The sequence below is a fragment of the Echinococcus granulosus genome (genome assembly GCF_000524195.1).
Source record: "Echinococcus granulosus chromosome Unknown EG_S00033, whole genome shotgun sequence".
Taxonomy (NCBI): Eukaryota; Metazoa; Platyhelminthes; class Cestoda; order Cyclophyllidea; family Taeniidae; genus Echinococcus; species Echinococcus granulosus.
This window is the reverse complement of record NW_020170413.1, coordinates 343099-353387: the sequence shown is the minus strand read 5'-3', so window position 1 is coordinate 353387 and position 10289 is coordinate 343099. Positions and strand designations below refer to the sequence as shown.

At 39.5% G+C, this 10289-nt stretch overlaps 1 protein-coding gene across 1 annotated transcript; it reads left to right on the top strand. All coding sequences in view use genetic code 11, as the record gives it.

Moving 5' to 3' along the window:
- Positions 1-1751: 1751 nt before the first annotated feature.
- EGR_04926 (Protein peanut) lies at positions 1752-7494 on the top strand (the record flags this gene model as incomplete). Its single annotated transcript, XM_024494175.1, has 3 exons — positions 1752-1829; positions 7125-7385; positions 7459-7494. The coding sequence occupies 3 exons, from the start codon at positions 1752-1754 to the stop codon at positions 7492-7494; spliced, it is 375 nt and encodes a 124-aa protein (XP_024351412.1).
- Between the last annotated feature and the right edge of the window lie 2795 nt (positions 7495-10289).

Here is a 10289-nt window from a genome sequence, read left to right as displayed (position 1 = left end):
ACCACCACCACCACCACCACCACCACCACCACCACCACCACCACCACCACCACCACCACCACCACCACCACCACCACCACCACCACCACCACCACCACCACCACCACCACCACATACCTCGAGGCCATACAGCGCTTCATTTCGAGAAGGCTATTTGTCTGTGCTTGTGTACGGGGAAGATTACAGGTAGAATTTCCAGCAGTAAACTTTGACTTGTCGATGATCAGGCAATGACATTTGTAACTATCTACTTGACGGAACCCCAACACGTGCAAGAGAAGCGTCTTCTTTGGAAAGAGTCGGGACTGATGCGTGGGCTGGAAATGTCATTATTCCGGTCGTACAATGCACCGTAATAACTCACTCCATAATGCGAAATTCTCGCATGAGAAGACCTCCTACTGCACTTTAGAGGATGAAAGGGAGGAGGTGTTGCATCATCCTCCGTACTGCCGCTCCTATTAGCTCATTTGAATGCTACCACTTTCCATTGGTATTAGATAATCCTATTACCAAATTGGATAGATAACTGGAAAGCAAAAGTGAGATTGGAAATGGCTTAGGCTATTTTATTCCAAAGGCAATGCGCTTTATCAAATTAGAAATCGCATGTTTGAGGCTCGTTAGAAAGGGTTTTGAGATTGTTAAAAACGATTGTTAAAGAACAATATCAAGTTTATACGAAAAACTTTCTTAAAATCCCGGCAAAAAACATAATTTCGGTACGTTTTTTGCGGCTTCAAATGCCTTTAAATAAATTCTCAAAGTTACTTTCGAACTCTGACCGTGACTAATCATTCTGCAAGCATGACCAAAGGGGTCACTCTTCGGTCAATAGGTAGTGAAGCCGAGACCATTTCAGGGGACATGACCTTTCGTGAGCGCAATATATCATCGTTGGGCTGTGTCGGGACATCAACTGATTTTATAAGGTGAAGATAAAACCACCCTCTATTTCATATGCAAAGGTGGGCATAAAAGCACCATTGAGCGTGTTATAATTATTAACAAATCATCTGAACGACCAAAGCTTTTAAAGGGAAAAAAAATTAATTTGGATTGCTCTTAAAAAATAGTGATGTGTTGATTCGCTCAGCAATACACGATGGAAGCCAGGACTCACCTCTTCTGGCAGTCAGTCAGTGAGCCAACAACGCTACCCACACGATGCTTTTATGGGATGCACGTGAAGGAAGTGAGGAAGGGATTGATAGCCTTTCGAACTAGTCTTCATTTGTTGCTAATGCATGGCATTCGGGTGGGCGACATTTGACTAGTAGGTACCACCTTAATCACCTACGTTGCATTATTTGCAACACTTTGGACAGGAGTGAAAGTGCTACTTCCTTGCCAAGTTAATCTCGAACTAGCTTAGTCAACAGTGACACAGAATTCTTCATTATAATTATGAATGGGGTGTCTTCTATAGAGTGGTCCATCAATCTTGAAGTAATGAACTTTCATTGCGGTAATCAAATTGGTCAAACAATGACCAAATGATACGTTGTTCTGAAACCGCACTTTCTGCAAATGCCATATGCCGGGAGTTGGGGGGAACTGGATTCTGTCTCGGGCTCTAGAGGCGAGGTAAACTTGAATCGAACGGCAGACAGGTTTGAATAACATCAGTTAGATTTAATCGGCGTGATTAAAACCGGGGATTTGAAGCGGGAGGAAATTAGCAAGTCCAATAAGGGCATGTGAATCCATGCAGTATGGTAGCATTTTAAAAAACACTGCATTGGGGCCTAATGAAAACCACGCGTACCTTCTGGCCTCCTGATGGATCCGGCGGTCTCAGTTTGTACACGATTCTCTTTGTCCTTTCGGTAAATGCAACCCACATCCGTTTTTATTACTTTCTTTACCTTTTTTTTTTAATTATCAAGTAGTACACTTTAAACTTTTTTAGGCGGGACTCATCCGTCGTTTTGTCAAACTTTCAAAAGCTCTTTTATTTACATCTGATAATGTTGAAGCCCTTTTAATTATCTGCGCCTGGCTGCTGCAAAATATTATCACCTTACCCTCGATAGAAAGCCAAATGTCAAGACTGCTTTTCTGAGCATACGTTTTGGTGTCCGTCTGAATTTCATACTATCCTTAATGATAAGGTTTTACTCTATTCATCAAGGTAATGGCTGTAGCTGCTGTTGTATCATTACTCTGTGCAAGGCAATAGAACCTTATTTCCAATTCCTGGTGTATATGATGATTCGAATAAATTCCCGCCCTTTGGCAGGCGGATGCCTTTGGTGTATCATTTTATGGTCATATTTAGTCCAGCGTGCCAATTCTTCTACATTCTGCAATGATTTAGTGCCACTTCTGCCGCACATTCATCATTTTAACAAAAAACGCGAAAGTCATTAGAAGGACTTGTCATTTTATCAACTTTTTGGATGACAATCACTAGTATTTCATCATCGCGTATGCGCCGCTATTCTAGTCAATAGATTTTCAGAAGGTACTGATCTCCTCCCATTTTCCTACTTTAAATGGAGGGTTATAACACTACTGTGGTGATTAAATACATTCAATTTTGTATATAGAACTAATTAATATTATCAGAAAATTGAAGTAGCCTTTCGCGCTCCCCTCTTGGTATTACCCGTTGAGACACCAATGTGACAGAGGATATTTGTATAAAGGTCACATCTCCTGAAGTACACTGTTCTGTGTTACGTTTCATTGCGCCGTGCTATCTATTGACTGTAGAATGATCATTATGGAATGGAGAATTTGCATTAAATGATCCGAACATGACGTGATACAAGCTTATTCATGGATGCACACTTTTGGTTAGCTGAAGGTGGTGTTTGACTCCTTCAGCTTGTAAGATATACTTGTTTAGAGATGGAGAAAGGGAACTGAAGAAGTATAAAATGTGTCTTATTAATCAACAATATTAGTCACTCTCACTGGGTATTTTTTTGAGACACACATGAAAACATGCTATGATGAACACATGCCTATACCGTATTGACTGTCGCCTTAGTTGTCTTTGAATCAAACAGTATTGTCGAGAAAATTTGTTGCTTTACCTATGGACGAAATAAATTATTCATGTTTGCTTTTCTCTAGGGGAATAAGCGTTTTTACATTCTCAAGTGGATAACAAATTGGCAGACGAAAACTTAATTAGATTCATCGAAAAACTTTCATTTCGAATCGCTTGCGTTGCCATCGGTGATCACAGATAAATTTTTTCGTTGAAGTAGGATTTACTCCAAATTGGATTGTGAGCAAATTGAATGGTTCTTAGACCTGCTTTGTGATCACATTAGTAAACAAAAGAAATTCACCTTGTCTACCAATCGAAGTGTTTTTTCAAGGCGTGTTCACCCTTCCACCTCACCATATAGTAGAATAAATACAATGGAAAGTTGGAAGTTGTCCACTTTACCAATGACTTCAAGAAATTTACGACATTTTCAAGTGCTCATTCACTATAGCAATATCTGGATTCAACAAACAAGTCGATGTGGTGAGGGGACCTTCTTTGCAATTTTAATTCTTTATTTGCATTCGTTGAAATTGGTGGGTTTGGGATCGGCTGTGTGAATTTACTGGTGGTAAATTAGCCATTCATTTGGTATTTCTACTTTAAAAATCGGTGAATAATTTGAAGTTTTTTATTCCAACTGAACGAATCCCACAAAGAAAACTGGTTTTGAATCTTTTGTAGCAAGGTACTTCGTATACTGACTTGTTTATTAATATTGAAAGTTAGCATCAAGACCACCAGCTATAAATTGCTGGCTACCAAAGTCCTGAAAAATGGCCTGATTCGTTGCTTGGAAAACATTTTAGTCAGTTTAATGTAATTTACTAATTTTGAAATCACGTTGCTTAATTTTTGGAAGTAAGTGAGTACACAATGGTGGCTAGTTACAATATTTTGGCCAACAAAAACAGCAAAGCCTCTTTGCTGTGTAAAGTGGGATGAAGTTGCGTTGCATCTTGTGCCTTATGGACTCTACCAAATAACTGCAAACAAAGCAGAAGAAAATAATAATTTCAAAGCAAAATAAGATGTTTGCTTAGAATTAAAAGCTAGAGTTCAGAGATTTTGGTTTTCGGTCGCAATTCCTTCGATCCAGCTTTTTTGGTGACTGCGTACTTTGCTCTTTACCTGCCAAGAAAAAACAATATTTAGTGCTACTCTTTGAAGAAGACTGCAACACTTTTAAAAACTGCCTGGCACTCATTTTTCCTTGTAGTTAGTGAGTAAATTTTGCTGGATTTTTTTGTAACACTCAACACCTCTATTGCACAATTCCTTATTTCGAAGGCGCCGGTATTGATACGATTCAAGATGAGGAGGATGATCTGAATGTGGAACTGTAGATGGAATGAGTATAACACAAGGGCGTTTCACTACTTTGTTTCCTCCATCAGCCCTTAATTGAAGTTTTTGTTGAGCCGAAGAAGGGTATGACTTTCCCCTTATTTTCTGTGAGCCGATTTAATCGAACAGAATCGAAAGAACTACATTTGTAGCCGCTTATTTGTGTGGTATTCGCTTTGACTGTCTAGCTCCTAATGGCCGTGGTTGTTCAGTTGGAAATGGATCTCCATTAGAGATATGGGATGCTCTTGAACGTTTCTTATAGTGTGACTCAGTAAACAGATGTGGATCTGAAATGCCTGAAGTAGGTAGCGAATGAAGGGAAATTCATACTGACGTTAGAGGGCATTTGTCGTGATTTATGAAAGTAATCTTGTCAATTACGTGACTCCTAAACAGTAATAATTCTGAAATGATCAGATCCTTTCAAAGCATAAAAGCAGTATCGAGTGATACTTGTATTGGGTGACAAAGTTTGTATTTAAAGTATGCTATCTTAAGCGCCAAAGTGGCAACAGAGTTATAGCATTTCTCATTAATGTACAGAAGAGGTATGGTGGGAGGGCGAGCGAAAGTACGACCCACAAAGCCAACCGGATTAAATGCACAAGTAAAAGATGGTCCTCTTTTTCCTTTGAATTTCGTTCCCGGTGTTTTAGTGAGTCACGCCTCTGTGTCAGTCACCACATTGTAGTCGGTGCTTTGAAGACTACCTACGAAATTATAAACCTGAGAGGTTAAATTTAAGCGGAGACGAAGGATTTTTGAAGCCCTACAATGATATTTGATCTCTGTGTACGAGGCGTAGTCTCTCTCCTAAACTGGGCTGGAAAAGGACGGTTTACTGGCACATTTCATGTACTCAGTAGCTATGTGCAGGAATACTTCCTTAAAAGCAATCATTTTAAAAATGAAATGATTTTAAGGAGCCAATATTCTGCAGCCATTTTCTTTGCCACATTGCTCTACTTTCATTGCTGCTTGGCCATCTGTCTGAATTCCAATCGGGTAGTAGAGACGTGGAGGAGGTGTTACCTGTTTGCACCATTCACGTATCTTCGTATAAGTCTCGCAGGATGCTACAAGATGGACATTTTCAGTTTGTTCATCTCTCAAATACCTTCTTGTAGAACAGGAAATTAGAGTGAGTAACAGAGGTGGATGCAACTTTGATAACCCTTCTGTTGTAACCCTCGATAGATTTAGGGCATCCGAAGGAAATACCCTTCTTCTGTAGTATTGTTTTAGTGACCGACCAGGAAATTCAGTTACACCTTTTTGAGTCGATTTTGCTTACCGTAGCCAAAAAAATGTTCTCAGAAAAGGCAATACCGTATATCATTGTTATCAGCGCATAAAAGGACTGGAAGGGTGTGAGCATGGTCGGAAGGCTATGTCTTTTAGCGGAAGAATAAGTCACAGAAGTCGAATCGTGGATAGTAAGTTGTCCAGATGAGGGGGCATCGCACATTCTGCTATATGATGAAGGTTTTTTTCTAAATTTCCACCTTGTTTTATGTGCTAATTGGTGGATGCGATGGTCTCCACTGTGAAGTGACGAGAAGTAGAACCCCATTTCACACGAATCGCTAGATGCATCACCCTATCATCTAGAGTGTCCTTAACGCTATTGTGGATGAATTATTTACATTATTTTTTTCGCCGCTAAAGTCTAATTTTCTAAGACTGACTTAAATTGTTTGCAAATGAACATTATGCCCATATTTCTAAGTAGCAAAGCATAAAAGTTAGAACATTGAGTTACTTCAACTAAGTACTGTTATCCCATTACCTATTGTTTTTCATGATTGGGCTCACTACCTTATTGAGCTTAATCTCTAACAACTTTAATATTTTTACTATCGTCGTTTCCTTACTAGTTCCACAACATTATTTCCTCGTAGGACCCCTAAAACCCTCCAAGCTGTTAATTTTCATGATCCTGGACTCATTTGTCTGAACCTTACAAATAGACTTGTTTCAATAAAGATAAAAGGACACAAATTTGCGATTAGTTTCCTATACTTTTCGGTATCTCAATGCGGAAGTTTGGTCTTCACTCTGGTCATATTCAAGGTATGGCGGTTTCTAATTCCAGATTGTTTGTACCATCGTTTTCAGTGAATCTGCAGCAAAAATGTTTGTATCACCAACAGCGCTTTAAGACAAATATTAAATAAAGCTGGTTTAAAATGTAATACAAATATGAATTTTTTCATTCAATTTTAAGCTAATAGAAACCCCAAATTTATGTTTAAATAGTGATCCATGATAGCATGTAATTTGCTGAAATTTGGCAACGTTTTTGGCACGAGATGCTGCTGGAAAAAAACGTTGCAAAAGTCGTAGCTTATTTCCCTTGAATGATAAGGTTTGCCTGTTTGCTTGAAATTGCACTTTAAACTTTCAAAATAAACGAAAGGGCAGGTGGAAAACAATGCTCTCATTGAAAACGGATTGGTTGATTACAGGCCTACCGTTTGCTCTCACATTGACCTCCAGGCATTACTTGACCCCACTTTTTGATGCAAATAAAGTAAAAAAAAACAAAACTGATGACTTTATTGCAGCTCCAGTTTGGTAGTTGTTTAATTACGATAATGTTTCATTGATCACCTTGTCAGGGTTTTGACAAGCACTCAAGTGAAAGCGTTTCTTTGATGTTTATCGTCCAAAAAGCAGACCTTGAACAATTGTTGTTTTTTGTCTAAAAAGTTCACTATCACCATTGGTGTGACTTTCATTTTGCGGTCTCCTTTCCTTTTCAACATAGGTGAACATCATCCCAATCATCGCGAAGGCGGACACAATGACGGTGGAGGAGTGTCGTCTCTTCAAGACCGCTGTGCAGAGCCAGCTGCTTCGCGAAGACATACACACATACGATTTCCCACTTTCCGCTATTCCTGAGACCTCTTCCGTTGCTGCTGCCACATCCAATAGTCGTATTGCCGAGGTGAAACGTCTACGGTTGCGACAACCCTTTGCCGTCTGCACCAGCTCGCATGTCATCACGAAGGAGGATGGCTCGAAGGTGGGTGTACGAAATACTTTCCTGTCTGTCTAAAGTACTGCTTGATTACCAGATCTTTACTAACCGTGTCTAGTTGAAGAATGTAGGAGTAGATTACTGTGGAACCTGAACTGCTACCGCAAATTTTTTAGGCATACGACAAAAATGCGTGCAGAGGCGCTGAAAGACATGGTCTGCAGTGGTCGCTATGATTGCTGTTTTTCATTAACCATGACAATACTACCGCAGAAAGGTGAAAAAGAAGGTCATATAGCATTTGTCCTTTCAAGACACCTCATTTCAATGGTAATTTTTTCTCGCCAACTTCGGAGGGGTCCGTCTTTCACGTCCTGTATTGAGGAGCCACATCGAAGCATCCCACTTAGGAAGTAGCGCCTAGGGCTGGGCAACAAACACAATTGTGTACTTGAGTGCTAAAGCACTAAGAAATTGTTTTGAATTTGAGTCCTACTTTTGTTTTCACTACCTACGTTTTTGTCATTTTAATGCAAACCAATCACCTACTAGGTCATTTTTTGACCCAGAGGAGCTATTGAGTCGACAGAACGTATCCAGAATACACAACTTTTTACATTGTAAACAAGTTGCTTTACAAGTGACTTCATTTTCTTTAAATCGAATCCTTCTTTCTCCCTTGTGTTAGATATTGTTCGGAACCTATGATATTACAGTCTCTAGCAATGATTTAATTTGGTTTTAATGGCTCTGATGTCAGCCTTCATATTTTTTGCTCACTCGGGCTAAATTTTCTCTTTTGTAACTACTTTAAGGAGTATTGAATCAGCTAAATCGGTGTTGCTGCTGCATTTTGGAAAGTACGTTAACCCTGATAGTAATTAAACAGAAAAAGGTTCTCAGATCATTTTTTGACGATATAACACATGGAAACAAGAAAAGAACATCTTTTTACTGATGTAATTATAAATTTTTCAAATGAACTACTAATACTCAAAGCAATTTTCCACGATCTTTTAAGATTGTGACCGTACGGGGCTTGATAAATGTGCATACGAAACAACGATGTCACTCGTACATCCAGTATGGGTGGTTTGGGATTGAAAGTCACAAAAAATATTTTTTCACACGTAGGGAGCATAGCTGCAGGGACCTGGATGCGAAATGCCTCTGCATAATGCTTGAAATGATTTGCGCCTGGTACAGCATTGATGTAGGTAGGCTCCTGGTGGTGAGGAAGGTGTTCTTAAATGGCGCTATAAAATCCTCACTGGTTGAGGTTTTGCGCAGATGGAGTTTTAAAATACTTTTCTGTCATTAATCTGGCAGCAGTAAACACTCTCTTTGCAATAAATTAACTAGGCGTGACATGACGTGGTTCCCTCCAAACTATTGGTAACAAGTCGTTCGCTAAAATTCCTAGCTTTCCTAAAATTCTGACAAATGATAATAATGATGATGATGCTATGTGCTAAGAAATACACGCGCAATTGGATTTAAAACCGGTCTTTTTACATGAACAATTATTTGCTTTTTACTAAGGGGCTATAATTAAGTGCTTGATGTAAGGAATAACATTTTCCTTTAAAAAAATGAAGTGCTCTGTTTAAACGTATAAACTCATGATCAAAGTGTATGGAAGAAACGTGCTGTTCCGCATAACACCATTTTGAGGAATTCATTCTTAAGATTGGCTATCTGATGGAGCTGAAGTTGTTAAAAATACCGACAATGTCAAAACTTCAAAGATGCTACCGTATCAGTCCGTAATTAGCCGCACTACCAGTGCTCAGAAGCCCTCGGACACCCACCGAGCATGACACCAAACAATGATTACGGCCAAGGCGTGCGTATGTCAATCACTTTTGAGAAGTTGTTGGGAGAGGTGAATCTGGTAGAATATGGTAATGCTCTCACAAGAAAATACAGGGAACAATGGTACGGAATTGGCAGTGAAAATAGTTACGGTTAAGGAGTATAAGAGGCCGCTGCCTTTCCATTTCCATATTCTTTGGAGTGGTAAATCATTCGATTTTGGAAGAAGAATTGTTACTGGCGCACAAAAGGCCAGAGAGGGTTACAGTTTTAATAACTAAACCTGGATAGTTTCTTTTGGAATACTTTACCTTTCCTAAGCGCATTCCAAAGTGACCACTATGCATCATAAGGCATAAATATCCGCCTCAGTCTTTCGTTATTTCCTATTGCGCCCTTTATTCTGAATGTCCATATCATAAAACGTCAGTTGAATGAGCCTGATCGATGTGATTTGACACTTTTTTTCTTTACTAACCGAGCCTAACCCAACCCAAAGGGTGAAATTGAAAGTAGTCACTCGTCATATTTGTTGTTTGGCGTCCGAAGTAGGTGCGACGGTGGCAGAAATTACGTTCTCAGAAACTATTTGATTAGTCTGATTCTGAGCATGAAGATGCATTACTCTATGATTGATGGATCTGGTTGAGGGGACCCCTCCATTCCTAATACCAAAGAACTATATGCCCCCCAAGGATTTTAAAGTTTCTAACGGGTAACGTATCGTGAATACCTTATTTAATGTGCCTTCAGGGTTAAATCAGTTGTTTTACAACCCCATCAACTGGGAACTAAAAGTCTTGGTGGAAGCCAAGTTAGGTGGCTCCATCCGCATGCCATGCACTAACAAGAAATGACATTGAATTCCAAAAAATTTCCATCCGTCGTGAGGACACACCGCACATCTTAGACTGCTATCTAGTTGGTCGGCTAATTTGTAGAGGTAAATGGCTTTATGCTGAAAAGTGCGTTAAGCAAACGAGGTGATCACTCTGTGGTGGATTGTTGACGCAATTGTTCAAGGGGAATTTACTGTTAAAGACCAAATAAAAGCATGCAAGAAAACGTAGGGAAAGTTGAGTCACGTCGATCCAGTTGGATGCAGGTTTTTTCTTACAAGACATCCTACGAACT